This window comes from Chanodichthys erythropterus, chromosome 3, assembly GCF_024489055.1.
Source record: "Chanodichthys erythropterus isolate Z2021 chromosome 3, ASM2448905v1, whole genome shotgun sequence".
In the NCBI taxonomy this organism is placed as follows: Eukaryota; Metazoa; Chordata; class Actinopteri; order Cypriniformes; family Xenocyprididae; genus Chanodichthys; species Chanodichthys erythropterus.
The window spans coordinates 42,648,236-42,664,743 of record NC_090223.1 but is presented as its reverse complement, the minus strand read 5'-3'; the positions used below and the strand labels follow the sequence as shown (position 1 = coordinate 42,664,743).

At 36.2% G+C, this 16,508-nt stretch overlaps 1 protein-coding gene across 4 annotated transcripts in view; it reads left to right on the top strand.

Annotated features, from left to right (window-relative positions):
• Positions 1-16,508, top strand: part of myo15aa (myosin XVAa) — a 50,347-nt gene that overhangs the window by 11,755 nt on the left and 22,084 nt on the right. For 2 of the 4 annotated variants that reach the window (XM_067382379.1, XM_067382378.1), the window contains exons 2-22: positions 1,222-1,304; positions 1,396-1,459; positions 1,687-1,796; positions 1,950-2,024; positions 2,533-2,623; positions 3,662-3,765; positions 3,973-4,036; positions 5,029-5,142; positions 5,240-5,401; positions 5,525-5,638; positions 9,552-9,610; positions 11,751-11,874; positions 11,989-12,084; positions 12,183-12,314; positions 12,416-12,541; positions 12,653-12,730; positions 12,811-12,965; positions 13,087-13,132; positions 13,225-13,349; positions 14,034-14,151; positions 15,396-15,571. In XM_067382379.1, the coding sequence (XP_067238480.1) occupies positions 1,222-1,304; positions 1,396-1,459; positions 1,687-1,796; positions 1,950-2,024; positions 2,533-2,623; positions 3,662-3,765; positions 3,973-4,036; positions 5,029-5,142; positions 5,240-5,401; positions 5,525-5,638; positions 9,552-9,610; positions 11,751-11,874; positions 11,989-12,084; positions 12,183-12,314; positions 12,416-12,541; positions 12,653-12,730; positions 12,811-12,965; positions 13,087-13,132; positions 13,225-13,349; positions 14,034-14,151; positions 15,396-15,571 (2,216 nt within the window). Of the gene's footprint in view, positions 1-90; positions 447-1,221; positions 1,305-1,395; positions 1,460-1,686; positions 1,797-1,949; positions 2,025-2,532; positions 2,624-3,661; positions 3,766-3,972; positions 4,037-5,028; positions 5,143-5,239; positions 5,402-5,524; positions 5,639-9,551; positions 9,611-11,750; positions 11,875-11,988; positions 12,085-12,182; positions 12,315-12,415; positions 12,542-12,652; positions 12,731-12,810; positions 12,966-13,086; positions 13,133-13,224; positions 13,350-14,033; positions 14,152-15,395; positions 15,572-16,508 lie in introns of those variants that run through there. The other 2 variants (XM_067382380.1, XM_067382377.1) reach the window with 2 other exon arrangements.

The following is a 16,508-nucleotide window of genomic DNA, read 5'->3' as shown; positions in this document are numbered from 1 at the left end:
TTCGTAAAGCATCTTACAGACTGCCTGATGGATCAATCGTAACAAGAGGTAAACCAGCTCAAAGTGAATCACCCAAATCACCCTTTCTGGGAAATGCCTTGACGAATGTTAACTTGCGCAAAGCCTCCTACAAGTTGCCGTCAACACTGGGACGTTCTCCAGAGGACCCAAGGTATGCAGTAGTGACCCCTCAGATTCAGGGTCAGTCTGGTGAACACTGGGCTCAAAATCAAATAATAGATCTTCATGAGCCAGATGATGTATGGTCTTCAGAAAGAGTCCTCCCTCATCATACTGTTCAGAACCTCACAAAATGGTCCATGTATAGGGATGAAGAACTGGAGAATTTTGTCATCCCTGTGTTTCCTGGCCAAGAGACAGATAGCACAGAACCTGCATGGCTACCAGATAGAGAAGGTGAACCTCAAGGGAACTGGTATGACAAGGTAACATAACTGGCATATAGTTACTCTTTATAAGAAAATGTTGCCCATCTTTTTAGTGCTATTCAGATGTTTCCTATGGAATTATTCTACAGTAGAACCAAAACAGAACTAATAGTACAATATCTGTAACACTAAAATAATGCTATGGTATGACTGAAGCTTCAAGTTAAAAAATTAGATTAGAAAGACTGAAATTTAGATTTAAAACTATGGGTCAAAAATAATGTTGGGTAATGTGAAATATCAAAGGAGAATATTATGACTTTGGTATTGACTGGATATTAGACAATAAAGACTAGGGGAGAATGGATGTATGATTTGGTACTGTATTTAAATTTGTGTATACTTAAAAAATACTATGCACCAAAATACACCCGGCCATGCCAGCTTTATCACAACAGCATACAGGTATCATTTCAATAGACCTTCGCTGTAGCAGCATATTTAATTTTGGAAAGGAATGAAAACAATGCTGTGAGGGATAGAAGTACAGTGTGTTCAATGGATTGTACTATTGTTTCACAACATGCCAGTTGTTGATTAAACATCTTTCCAAAAATCTTTCAGTAGACTCAATGAAATAGTGCATGCCATTGCAAAGACAATAAGATTATCAAGTCTGTCCCTCACAGCCTCATTTTCATCCATGTAAAATTAAATATAGCGTCTATCCTGACTAAGGTCTATAATTATAGTGTGAAGTACTGGCTTTATATCATGTTTGGTGTACACATTGTTTTACACAATATTTTTCATTTACTAAAATACTTTTTAGATGTACTCAATTCGAAGTCTGCCCACAATGGTGTATCGTGAACGTGCAGAAGAGGATGGGTTTGAGGACATGACACAGCTTGAGTATGAAATTATTGAACGAGATGAATGCTATATATAGTTAAATTTTGTGTTCACTTTTAAGTGCTTTTATAAAGAATAAAACTTTTTCCAGGGACCTGCATGAAGGTGCTGTTTTGCTGAATTTGAAGAAAAGGTTTGAACGCAATTTGATATATGTAAGTCAATTGCAAAGTCCATTGCATATTGAAGCTTTTATTCATAAAGAAACACATGAATGTATTATCCATGTTCTACATATCCATAAACCACTAATAAAATTAAAATTTAAAACACTACTATTCTGTAAATATTTTAGTTTTGTGTGAATTTAAAAAAAGAAAATAATCAATGATCTGTTATCAAAAACAGATTATAAAAAAAAAATAATGTTTTTTTCCCCAAGACTTACATCGGAAGTATTCTGGTGTCTGTTAATCCCTACAAGATGTTCAACATCTACGGAACAGACATGGTTCTGCAACACAAAGGGCATGCACTTGGAGAGAATCCTCCGTAAGTTAATTAATAATATTTAATTATTAATTCTTAATACTTTGAACCCTTTACTTTAAACTTAAGTAGCATTTAACCAATACTTTTACAAGGTGACCTTTTTATCAATGCTAGGCTAATTCCTTGTATTTAACTTATCCATTGTGTCTGCAGACATCTATTTGCTATTGCAAACGCCTCATACACAAAAATGATGGATGCCAAAGAAAACCAGTGCATTATTATCAGGTAAGATTAATTTTTTTTATTATTAATTTATTTTGAATACTGTTCAACTAACCTAACTCATAATGTGTTTTGCAAAGATCAATTAATAGAAAAGACAGAATTCAATCTATGTCCTGTCACCTTAAGTAGTCTTTTACACTGATGGAGCCATCAGTGTCAGTTCTACTTGACACAGCTGATCGCCTGGAACATTTTAAACCTAGCTCTGATGGAGATACCTGTAAGGAAAGACTACTGATGTCTAGGCCATGATTGCACCAGCAGATCATGTCTCTGTGAAATGCACCCATGGCTGTTCAAAGTATCTGGAACAACAGTCACACTCAAGCATTCGATTTCACTTGTGTCTGATGATCAGACACCTCGCTCATTACTTAAGTGCATGGCAAAAGACAAGAAAATCGGTTCCTCGCTTGCCAAGCCGCATTCCATGCCAATTAAGTAGTTAAACTGGGACTTTAGGGAGTTACAGTCAACATGTGGACTAAATGTGCTTAATGTCTTTCAGTGGGGAGAGTGGCTCTGGTAAAACAGAGACCACGAAGCTAGTTCTCCGGTACTTAGCCGCAATACATCACAAACAGAACATCACGCAGCAGGTATGAGTTAAGCTGATGGGATCTTTGAAAACTGTTAAACTCAGTTCATGCACATTTTATAACTTATCTTTTTCTTTTATTTTACATTTATATGCCATGATACAGATTGAGGTATTGTACTTTTGTGTTGCCTTCTGTTGTTTGCAACCTTTATATGTTGCATGGCTTGTTGCACTTTGTAATACGCAAGTGTGCAAACATTTTTTAATTACCTATAAAGGTATTTATCAGAAGTGTTAATAATAATAATCTATAGAAAGTATCTCCAACTAAAAGGACATGCTTTCTAGAAACAATAAAGCAAAAAAATGTGTTGTTCATATTTGGAATTGCTATATTTTTAAATGCTATATGGAAGACAGTAAATATTAAGACTTGCTGTCATAGATTGTATCTTTAAAAAATTGCATTTTGTCTTATTGCACTGGCAGATTATTTTGAAGTTATAAACAGGTTCTACCAGAAAGACTCGGGGAGGTAAGATAACGTGACAACCATATTTATTAACAATCAGGAAGCAAAATGTTGTAAGAAAGTTCTTTGGCGTAGGCCCCGTCCGTAGCTCAGATTCTTAAGGGTTGTGAACTCTGCATTTCCTGCCTGAAGATGTAGGCAGGGGCATAGCCGACCCCGCTGGGAGGTATGGACAGGGACTATCCTGGTGGTGGTGGGGAGGATGAAGGTAAAGGTTTGCGTCAGCATCTACGGACTCAAACATGTGTCAGCAATCTTATATACTCCAAGTGCAAGATAATGATTGGTTAGCTCTAAACTAATTGGTGACATAACATTGAGTCTTCCTGGCAGAACTTACGCTAGAGCTTTCATTTCAGAAACAAGTGAAAAAATCTGCCAGTGCAGTAAGACAAAATACGTTCAAGATACACTCTATGAACACACACAGTCTCTGTAACTACTTTAGATAGTACTACTTAGATAACTACTTTAGATACTTTAGACAGGACAAAAATATTAATAATATTTTTTTATTTTTTTATTGATACATCCACACATATTAATTTATGTCTTAATCTACAGATTCTCGAAGCTACTCCTCTTTTAGAGTCTTTTGGAAATGCCAAAACCGTACGAAATGATAACTCCAGTCGATTTGGGAAATATATGGAAATATTTATGGAAGAGTAAGTTTCTCGATACCAAATTCCCCTTTACTATGTTATTGATACACCTAGCAAGAGGAAACACTTATTTGGAGTACCTTTACAACTGAAAGAGGATAACAGTGTCAAGATTACCATGATGCTGGTTAAAATGACTGTATGTTGGAGTACATAGGTTAAGTTGCAAATTACATATTAATGCTTGTCTGTTTTTCCTGCTTCAAACAGAGGGATAATCAGCGGTGCCATAACCTCACAGTATCTACTTGAAAAATCCAGGATTGTGTTTCAGGTACTGTTCATAATGCACATACAGACATTTAAAATAATCATTTATGAAACAAATTCTTTATAGATACACTACCGTTCAAAAGTTTGGGATCGGTAAGATTTTTAATGTCTTTAAAAGAAGTTTCGTCTGCTCACCAAGATTGAATTTATCTAATTAAAAATACAGGGAAATCAGTAATATTGTGAAATAGTATTACAATTTAAAATAACTGTTTTCTATTTGAAAATATTTGAAAATGTAACTTATTCTTGTGTTGGCAAAGCGGAATTTTCTGCATCATTACAGTCTTCAGTGTCACATGATCCTTCAGAAATCATTCTAATATGCTGATCTGCTGCTCAAGAAACATTTATTGTGTACAGATGTACAAAATATTTGTGTACAATATTTTTTTTTCAGGATTATTTGATGAATAGAAAGTTCAAAAGAACAGCATTTATTTGAAATATAATCTTTTGTTACATTTTAAATATCTTTACTGTCACCTTTGATCGATTTAATGCATCCTTGTTGAAAAAAAAAAAAATTTCTTTAAATTCTTCTAAAAAAAATTAAAATAAAAATTCTTATTGACCCCAAACTTTTGAACGGTAGTGTAAAATGTTACAAAAGCTTTGTATTTCAGATAAATGCTGTTCTTTTGAACTTTCTATTCATCAAGGAATCCTGAAAAAAAAAGTACACAACTGTTTTCAACATTGATAATAATATAAATTTTTCTTGAGCATCAAATCATCATATTAGAATGATTTCTGAAGGATCATGTGACAATGAAGACTGGAGAAATGATGCTGAGAATTCAGCTTTTCCAACACAGAAATAAATTACATTTTATATTATATTCCAATAGAAAACAGTTATTTTAAATTGTAATAATATTTCACAATATTACTGTTTTTACTGTATTTTTAATTAAATAAATGCAATCTTGGTGAACGGTAGTGTAAGTACAATATACATTTTTCTCCATTTCCTTATTTTTTCTCTCTCAGGCCAAAGATGAAAGAAACTATCACATTTTTTATGAGATGCTTGCAGGCCTTCCTTCACAGCAGAAGCAGTCTTTCTACCTTCAAGACGCCGAGACGTATTATTATCTCAATCAGGTGAGGCCATGGTTTAATCAGCTAGATTATAATAGCATAAAATGCCTCAAAAGCTAGACGGCTGTTCTCTTTCATGGATGCTCTATTTGGTTGCAAGGGTGGAGACTGTGAGATTGTTGGCAAGAGTGATGGGGAGGATTTCCGCAGGCTCCTCAGCGCCATGGAAATACTTCACTTCAGTGCCGAAGACCAGAACGGTATCTTCAGAATCCTGTCTTCCATCCTCCACTTAGGAAATGTCTTCTTCGAGAGATATGAGGTACAATGAAACTCAATCAAATGGATGTATCCTTGCCTTCCCCTCATGATGCTGCACTATAATGCTCTATTTCAGTGGTGCCATGCAATAGGTTTGATTGTTTTTCTCTCCTTATCTTGGCAGACTGAATCTCAGGAAGTGGCATCAGTTGTGAGTGCTCAGGAGATCCGAGTGGTGGCTGAACTTCTACAGATTTCCCCAGAGGGCCTACAGAAGTCCATTACTTTCAAAGTCACGGTAAGAAAACATGCCTGATTATGTCTTCAATACATGACAAAAGATAATGTAGGTTTTGGATATGTTATAGCCTATTCTTAATTGTATTTTCTGCTTGCTATCCATGCAGAACTGTACACAAATTACCCACATTTAAGACCAATTCCCACTGCGCCGACAGATACTGAGTCTGACCATCAGCACCAGACACGATTGTTGGGTTTTGTCGGATCAGTGTGTTATCCATGTGTTTGTTTTCACTGATTGAACTTGTTCAGTTGTCATTTGTCGAGCTGTAGGATGTCTAAGAATTGACATACTTCAGTCTGGTGATTGTCCACGTTGGTCAACGTCTATCGGTGCAGTGTGAATTGGCCTTTACATTTGCCAATGTCAAATCTTGGCAATAATTTATTAAGACTCTTTAAATTTAATTTCATCACTCAGCACTGAAAATTAAAACACTATCCCTCTAGTTTGTCTTCCTCTTATCTAACTTCTATAGAAGTACTTGTATTACAGTGCCAATATAAAACTGTAGGGTGGATTATTATATAAACTAGACCCAAAACATTTGGACACTTAAGCCACATTTAAAATGTTTTATTGCATATATATATATACAGTCAAACCAAATATTATTTAGACACTAGATATATTTTTTTATTTTTTTACTACTGGGTGCAGTACACTATAGTTCATTTATGTAAGTGAGGATAGCAAAATAAAATAAACTGTGACACATTATACCCAAAAATTCTTCATACAGTGGACTACCAGTAAAACAGATAAAAATTTGGGACCAAAAATTATTCAGACACTTTGACCTGACCATGTTTTGCTTAAGTGTTTCTGACATAATTAAGATTTTTTTTTTTCTGACGCAGCTTAACTTTGAGATCTTGTCATATTTTATTACCATCTTTTTTTAACTATAGTGATTCAAGGTGTCTGAATAAATTTTGGTTTGACTGTATATATTATCATGTTGAATTAGATAATAAAAGAGCAAACCAATGCAAAACTATTACTAACTTCGCTTTTCTGAGCCATTTCTGCAACGACTTTAACCAACTGGTGTTTAGGTGATTTCTATCATGTAGGAAGTCAGTTCCCCCAAAGTGCACACAGATGTAGTTTATAAAATATAAACAAGATAATATAGGCTTGAAAGGCACACTGTCTTTCTTTACACTAGATGTCATATTGTTATATAATGTAATGACATTCTTATATTTTTAAGTGTGACAATATTTAGTTTATTGTGTATTTCACTGTTTGAGACAACCTGGAATTAAGGATATCAACAGGAAGAGTCCACAACTCACCTCTAGACCTTACATGACCTCCTGGCAGAACTCACATCAAGGCCCCATGCCAAGTGTCAGCACGCTGTTAGTGAAGGACTTATCATTACATCAGTTTCTTTTAAGTCCTTTGGAAACACGATCCAAATGCCAACACTGTTCAATTTGACAGCAAGCACATGGCACCAAAAGAAAGCCGCAAATGGTGTCGTATAAACCCCAAATCCCTCATAGAGTATAACATGACAAGCTGATTATGGCAGGACAACAGGCCATAATACTATGGTAACCAGTGTAACCCAGTCAGGGAAAACCCTGGGCAGAAAGTGGCCATATCAGGCTCCCATCATAGACTGTGTTACAGTCCTAAGAGTGTAGCAGATACCACTCAACCCTCTGCAGGGGTGCCACCAAGAGGTCTGTCGCAGTATTAACCCTGCTTAACCAGTTCACCACAAACACTGTAAACTTGCTTGTGTAGTACTTACAAAACCTAAAAGACAGTTCTACGGTGTGAACTGTGAAACAAAATTTCACTATAGAGTGCAACAGTGCCAGCCCAGTTTATAAAACTATCGATTTAAAGATGTTTATTATATATAAGGGAAAAAAAATCTATTTTAAGTTTATTACTAAATATGCATATAAAGAGTATATTTAAGTAGTTTGAGAGCATAGGGAGATTGACTCATTTACATAATTTATAATGTTTCTTGGGAGTGTTTGATTCTCTCATTGGTGGAGATTTCTCTGAAGAATCATGGGTGATGTAGTTTTTCGCCATGAATGTTGAACAGGATTATTCAGGAAAAAATAAGTTGACAGTGTGGGCTGATGGCTTCAACAAAAGCATATATCATCTAACAACTCAATAGCTCACGGTAGATCTGTCTTTAGAGGTTTATTAGTTTTCATTTTTATTTTAATCTTAGTTAAAGGTTTAGTAATTGTGTTTTGCCATTTTTTTTTTAGTTTTTAAGTTGTTGTTTTTTTATTTCATTTTTATTTCAGTTTTAGTTTTTCGTAATTTAAGTACATCAAGTTTAGTACAAAACTAAATTAAAATGACAAATGTTTTCCCATATGGAGAAAATGCATGGGATTTTTTAATTTTTCTTTCCAGAAGCTGACTGTTGCTCTCTATAAACTAAAATCCTCAATCAAACAGAGCATGTTATGACAGATTAAAAACTGCTGGGTTAAATATGGACAAAACCAGGGATTGGGTTGTTTTCACCCAGCCATTTTTTCCAACCAATTTTGGATTTATTTTTTTAGCCAGCAATATATTAATATAGTAAAAGACATGTTTTTGCTCACCCCCTAATAGGGGCAAATTTGTGGGGTATTTTAAGCTGAAACTTGACCAGACCAGAGACTTATATTACATCATGTGAAAGAGGGCATAATAGGTGCCCTTTAACCCAACCTGCTGGGTTTGTCCATATTTAACCCAGCTTGGGTTTTTTTAACCCAGCATTTTTTAGAGTGTGGCTTCTATTCCAGTCTAATTTATTTATGAAATCAATTCAATGGTTAGCCCAATAGTAAAATCTCTCAAATGTGTAAATCAAACCATATAGAGCACTTATTCAGAATAGAGTTCCTATTCAAACCTGAAATATATCTGAAATGATCCATATTTCCACACCAACAAAGGCAAAGTGAAGGTAAAGTGTTTTAAGTTCCAACATTCCTTGTCCAGCACAGTTTCTAGAAAAAAAAGGAAGCATCCAGGGTTTCCTTATGAACTCCCAATTGTTTCCATTCCACATATTTTCCATCTGAGGTATCAAGAGATGATTCCTCAACCTTCCTCTGGTGGAGACCATCAACATGTCCGTGTTCTGTTTCAGCATCTTTCCTCACATCAGATCCACATCAGTTCCTGATTTCAAAACTTTCATATGATCCTTTACACAGCATCTTGTTTCAGCCCAGCCTTTGTCTCAGTCTAGGTTAGAGCCAGTGCTCATCAATGTTCACAGCCCCATTGCCATGTTGAAATGTGCTAAGGCAGTTAGACTACTACTCACGGCTGCTAGTGTGACACCTTTGAGGGCTCTTCAGTGTAATTCTTTTAATTAGAGGAAGGTACTCCCTATGTAACAGGAGAGGGCCATACTCAAAGCCATTTCCCTTTGTCCAATTGAATTGGATGGTGATCTCATGCTACTAGGTCTTTCTTATCTGATGAAACCATTAAGCCCTGCTTTCAGACATCGACACCAGGTTTTTTTTATCCTGCTAAGAGACAGATCTATGCAAGTGAAGAGAATAAGAAGGGGAATTCTTCTACCACAATGTTAAACTATTTAAGGAAAGATTTTTTATTTAAAGGCCTTAATGTCATCATTTGAAAGGGATTAGTATAGTCTTGCCACAGATGCCGGGATGTGTTTACATCTACCAACACTAGTGCTGTAGGCTGATCCTCTTAAGGGCCATATCAGTTTCACTTGCCTAAAGATACTGCCTCAGCAACATTTCATCTCAAGAGATCAACAATATTTAAACAAAGGTGTTTTCCAATAAAAGTACTGTGTTTTATTAACAGAATATTCCAGTTGACCCCTTTCAGAAACTTTGCTGCAGTATTTCTGATAATTCTGTATACTTTCATATAGGAAACAATGAGGGAGAAGATCTACACCCCCCTGACTGTTGAGAGTGCAATTGATGCCAGGTAGGGAAATTCCTACAATTCTATATGCTTACACTTTGCTAATTGCCAAACAAACAAATATTGCTAAATAAAAACAATTGGAGGTTTGCTTCTACCACAGAAAAACAAAATTGAAAAGGTAACGTTAATTGCAACTTTTTATCTCACAATTCTGACTTTCTTTCTCACAAATACTAATTTCAGTCTCACAATTTGGACTTTTCCACCCCTCAGAATTGCGAGTTTATATCTCACAATTCTAACCTTATATCTTGCAATCCTGAGTTTGAAACTGGTAATTCTGACATTTTTTCCTCATAATTGTGAGAAATTCAGAATTGCAAGAAAAAAAGGGTCAGAATTGTGATTAATTTGCAGATATAAATTTGCAATTAAAGAGCTAGTTAACCCAAAAATGAAAATTCTGTCATTAATTACTCACTCTCATGTCGTTTCACACCTGTAAGACCTTCGTTAATCTTCAGAACACAAATTAAGATATTTTTGATGAAATCCGATGGCTCAGTGAGGCCATTCAAACTCTCAAGGTCCATAAAGGTAATAAACAAAAAATTTGAAACAGTTTATCTGAGTTCAGTGGTTAATATTATAAAGCGATGAGAATCCTTTTTGTGCGCCAAAAAAACAAAATAAAATAATGACTTTCAACAATATCTATACGGGCTGATTTCAATACACTGCTTCATGAAGCTTCTGAGCTTAATTAATCTTTTGTTTCGAATTAGTGATTCGTATCAAATGGCTAAACTGCTGAAATCACGTGACTTTGGCGCTCCGATTCGCTGATTCGATTTGTAAAGCTCTGAAGCAGTGTTTTGAAATCGGCCCATATAGATATTGTTTAAAAGTCTTTATTTTGTTTGTTTTTTGCCGCACAGAAAATCTTCTCGTCGCTTTATAATATTAAGGTTGAAGCACTGTACTCACATGAACTATATTTTTATTACCTTATGGACCTTGAGAGTTTGAAAGGCTTTGCTGTCAGTGGAGGCCTCCCTGAGCCATCGGATTTCATCAAAAATATCTTAATTTGTGTTCTGAAGATGAACGAAGGTCTTATGGGTGTGGAACAACATGAGGGTGAGTAATTAATGACACCATTTTCATTTTTGGGTGAACTAACCCTTTAAAAAAAGGTAACTGAGACTGTCTCACAATTCTTTTTTTTGTCAGAATTTTGAAATAAAAAGTTACAATAACCTTTTTTTTTATTTTTTTATTCTGTGGCAGAAACAAGCTTCCATTGAAAACAAATATTGAAATTGAATTTTTTAAAGTTTTTATTCTACTTTTTTTCTATTTGATTCGTAGCTAAGAAAAAAATAGTTTATTGCAATTTACAAAAAACGCTGTTGCTTTTCGCGAACTTCACCAGATTTAGCCACGCCCCCTCTTTCTACGACATTGCTTTGGCGGTGTTTTTTTGTTGTTTTTACCTGTCTGTCAAGCAGAAGAAAAGCGAGCTCGGCATCTGCTTCCAGCGCTGTGAAGTTCTTAACACCCTCCAGCGATGAAGTTTAACGATGTTCCCTCTCATCTTGCTTCTTTTTTTGGTTTCATCGCTTTTTGCTCTGTTATATTTTCCTCTGTCTTCCTTCTGTTTCGACTTTGTAAGCCGTATTTCGCATCGCAAATGAGAAATCGCGAACATTTCACACTCTACAAGCTTCTGAAAAGTACTTTAAATTCGTCTATCATCCTCTCATCGTCCAGTAGTTTCCCTTATGTTGGCGCGGTAAATGAATGATTGACAGGCTGGCAAAAAGTGCCCCAAAAGCCTTCTGATTGGCTGAACCTTACGCGACCCATTATCTCGAGATCATCGTGATATGACAGTTATATTTTTAATCAAGAAGGATAATTATCTGAATAATTCCATAAAAATCACTTAAGGTAACATCAAGTGAAGTTGTCTGGCAAGGCACACTTTCTAGAATTAAACAAAAAATAAATAAATAAAAGAATGCAATCAATTCACAAAGGGGTTTAATAAATAATAATGGTTGAATGAATTCTGGAATTGAAAAAAGAAAGTAATGAACATTCAGATGTACACTATTACAATTAAAATCATTGTCATGAAAACTACTGTGCATTGAGGTAATCAAATTATGGTAATTTTCCCTCTCAACCATAACAGAGATGCTGTTGCCAAGATCCTGTATTCCCTTCTGTTCAGCTGGCTAACAGACAGAATAAATACGCAGGTTTATCCTCGGAACGAAGCACTATCTATCTCCATCCTTGATATCTATGGATTCGAGGTAAGGCGCTCTAAACTTGTTTGCCCACGACTGTAAAAGGTTTTGCTAATACTCTTCGTTGTGGTAAAATCTGGATTGCATTCGACTGAATCACACTTTTTTTGTGCTTTGTAGGATCTTACCTTCAACAGCTTTGAACAGCTTTGCATAAATTATGCAAATGAGTACCTTCAGTTCTTTTTCAACAGGGTCATTTTCAAAGAAGAACAAGTAAGCTGTCTCTGTTCAGTCTAATCTTCTGAGAACTGTAGATGAGTAAACTGCCTGTGGTGTGCATCTGAAAAATTACTTTCTTTTCAATATGCAAGAATGAATATAACAGAGAGCAAATCATCTGGGAAGAGGTGCCTTTCTCCGACAACCAGGCCTGCATTGACCTCATTGCAGCAAAGCCTCATGGGATACTCCGAATTCTTGATGATCAGAGCGGGTTTCCACAGGTGTCATTTCTTATTAACGTGTTCATTCAAGTTAGTATTTATCTGTTCATCACTACTAGTTTGCATTTTAATGAACCTCCTTTTCAATGAATTTCCTCTAGGCTACAGATCATACCTTCCTTCAGAAATGCCACTATCACCATGGCAACAATCCATTGTATTCCAAGCCAAAAATGCCTCTCCCTGAATTTACTATCAAGCATTATGCTGGGAAGGTCTCCTATCAGGTGCATTTAAACTACTTGCCTTGGAGCATCAAATATTTTAATGATTCCCTAATAAAGTCTTAATGTGGAGGAACAGACCAAACTTTTTGTGATTGAATACATGCTTCACAGGTCCATAAATTTCTGGATAAGAATTACGATCAAGTCCGCCAAGATGTTCTTGACCTTTTTATTCATAGCAAAAACAAGGTAAGAGAAATAAATGAACTACCATGAGCCAGGAATGAAATGACCCCAATAAACTGACCCTTATCTCGCTGTGGTTTTAGATGGTTGCATATCTGTTTATGAGCTACGCTGAGGCCCTCAACCAACAGAGATCTCATGTTGGGAAGAACAGCACAGTAACACGGCGCCATCAGGCCTCAACCGTGGCGGCCAAGTTCCAACAATCCCTCATGGAGCTCATTGAAAAGATGGAGAGGTAGACCACCTAAATTGTGCATTACGCTGTCTACACAAATCTCTTCTGTGATTGGTTTCAGACACATGTAAGGTTTTTATCACCAAGTGATAAAATACTCCTTTCCATTTTGTACTAACAGAGCCAACCCATATTTTGTGCGATGCATAAAGCCAAACCAAAACAAGGTAAGGAACAGCAGTCACTGGGTTCAGGGTTATTAAGCTATTTGCGTCTTGGCTGGAATTGAAATCTATTGAAAGATTGTGTAACCTTGCAGGAGCCTGGTGTGTTTGACATGGAGCTGGTCAGCGCCCAACTTAACTATTCTGGGATTTTAGAAACCATTCGAATAAGGAGAGAGGGCTATCCGATCAGAATGCCATTCGATATCTTCCTTTTCAGGTAAGAGCTAGACATGTCAAACACGTCTGAGACCATTAACACAGAGCGATGATAAAGTTTTCCCCTTGTGTGTCTGAATTCATTAGCTACACTGCCCTCCAAAAGTTTGGAAACGCCCTAGAAAAGTGGGGTTTTGGACAATATTGGCATGAATCCTTTTTAATTTGTGATAAAATTGCACTGATAAGGAACAAAACACATATTTTATTACACAAACAGTTTATACATAGAAAAAAACTTAAATTTTCGATTGATCAAAATATCCAGCATTAGCAGCTATCTGACCTAAACTGGGTTCTAACTGGTTCATTGTATCTAAACTTAATTGTCAATCAATTGTTGAAGCTATTAAGGTGTGCTGACCCAAAAATCTTTAACAAACCTGGGCCAAGTTTAAACCAGTAACCAGGCTTCACAGCTGGCAAAGGGGCATGTCTGACTTTACATAATAATGGCAATATATACATGTCAATCAAAATAAAAATTATTATTGCTGGTCTTCAATGATAATGTCAAGTTACTTCAATGTATTTGCACCAAAAAATGATAAGGATTTATGCAGATATCGTCCAAAACCACACTTTGCCAGGGGTGTTTCCAAATTTTTGAGGGGGAGGTGTATTAACTTTGTTTTTTTAATGTATAAAAAAAGTTATAATTAATCAATTATTTGGTTGAATTTAGATACAAGTCACTGCTAGGCCTCAAACAGCCTCCACCTGCCAATGGTGAAAACTGTGTCATCATGTTAAGGAAGCTTTGCCCTGTTAGACTGGGATCGTTTCAAGTCGGTGTCACCAAGGTAAGCTTGATTCTGATAAGTGCACTAGTTACTATTCGGTCACCGGGATTTTGATATTGCTACATATTTTGTTGATCCATAACTTATCCATAAAATCAGAGGGGAAAGATAGGTGAATAACATTGATGTAGAAGCACCTAACTTGTCCCTCAAATCTGATTGGTTGATTGGAATGTTGTTCCAGGATCAACAAATATGTTGATCCAGGAACATGTCTTACTTGGCAAAATCACGGTGACCTTGCTATTCACTTGGACTGTGTCTGAAATCGCCCCCATACCCTTAAGTAGGGCACAATTTGAGGGAACAGACATTTGTAGTGGTGTCCGAAAGCATTGTGGACGTTATCGAGTGCACTTATTCAATCCCACAATGCACTGCAATAACAAGGGTACAACTGATAGAGAATACCCATAATGCACTGTTAGGGTCATGTGCCAAATTAATTCTTGCATCTCGCCAAAAGATGGCGCCCGCAGCTGAATCATTCATCCATTTTGCAAACCACTGATCAAATGTGGGTACAGCGTAATTTCATACAGGTATAAATTCCCTTTTAATTGATTATTAAATTGTTTAATTAAGGGTTATACATGCTAAGTTCCACAAAAAGTTGAGAGATTACAGTTGCGTCCCAAATGACGCACTATACACTATGCACTTATAAACTATGTACTTATGCACTCATCCATGTAGTGCGTGAATTGTATAAGGTTATTTTGTCATTAAACATCAGAGTCTGATACCCTCTCCTCCTCCACTACGTAATTAAAGCTGTGACAGTTGAGTGCATGTTCCATACTTCATTTCACACTTCGTTTTTTCCGTTAATTTAAGAATTTAATTAATTAATAAATGTAAAAAATAGTTTATTTAAAAATCACACTATTTATACTTAACGACGTCATAGAAAAGTGCATAAGTACGCGAATTGGGACGCACCTTGCTACTGGAGCTGCCAGTTAGCTAAGTGTCAAATGATTATTAAACAGCAAGCACAAACTACACAAAAGCAGCAGCCCTTCCAGTGTACTCAGTATCCGAATTCACTCTTTTTCATTCACTTCTTCAAGTAAACTATATTAATAGACTAATGTCGGGAATAGTAATTGAGGGTGTAGGGGGTGATTTCAAACACAATCATTGTCTCAGACCAAAAGATGTCACTCCATGATGAGAAAGGTCTTGCCATGTGAGACTACTCTCTGTTTTAGTACTTGATTGCACCTTTTATTTTTTGTTAGTTGTTCATGAAAGAGGACATATACTTCCTGTTGGAGAGTAAGAGAGACAGAGTAAGGCATGTAGCTGCCCTAACTCTGCAGCGTTACACCAGGATGTTCTTTGTGAGAAAACGCTATACAGCCTTTCGCATGAAGATCATACGACTGCAGGCCCACTGCCGAGGATTTCTCACAAGGTATTCATCATTTCTTATTCTCACTCTAAATCAATGGTTCTCAACCTTTATGACCAACCTCATTGTTAAAAAGTTTCCCTGTCAGACCGCTACATTTATGGGAAGAGAGTATTGAAATGAATCATGCAACGTGATTTACCAAGGTTTGAATTAGTCAGATTACAGAGATGACGTGTTTTTGTAGACCAACCCGGAAGTTGGCGGCGCACGGGTTCCCTCGATCGAAAGCCTATGCATTTTTCCCATAGACTTTTGGAAAATCACAAAAAATTTAACAAAGGGTTATGACACTTACACGTTTTGTCTGTCAAGATAATCTTTACAAGTGAGCACAACATTTATATATTTTTTGTCAGATATAAAAAGCTAACAGTAGGCTATAAACGGACTACAGCACACCATGATCGTGGATGAACATCATCACCACCAAGCTTCCTCAAACTTTATTTAAAAACATGCTCACTGATTATGATCTGCGCTGTGTATGAATACTTATCCATTTATTCATGAGAAATGCTGTCCAAATGTCCTGTTTGTCATGATGACGTCTAAAGTCCCCACCAAAGAAAGTAGTCCATTTCAGCAACTTGTTAGCAACCGCCGTTTTTAAGACACAGTAAAGGTTTAAAAAAATCACAAACGGGTTATAACTGGTGTGTTTTATGTCATAGATCAAAACGTGAAAATATTTAGCGGCTTTGTTAACCACAGACCTTATTTCAGGCGATTTAGCAAAAACCCATTCAAAAAACCCATAGACTTTATGGCGATGGGACCGGAAGTCCTAAAATGTGCACTGGCTTCCGGGTTTTGCCTACAAAAACACGTAATTTCTGAGGTACTCATTTTTTAACTGCCTTACATGACATTGAATTTGTGCATTCTCAGTCTATCACCCGCAGAGCTTTCCCCTCCCATCAGCACTTTTATTAGACTG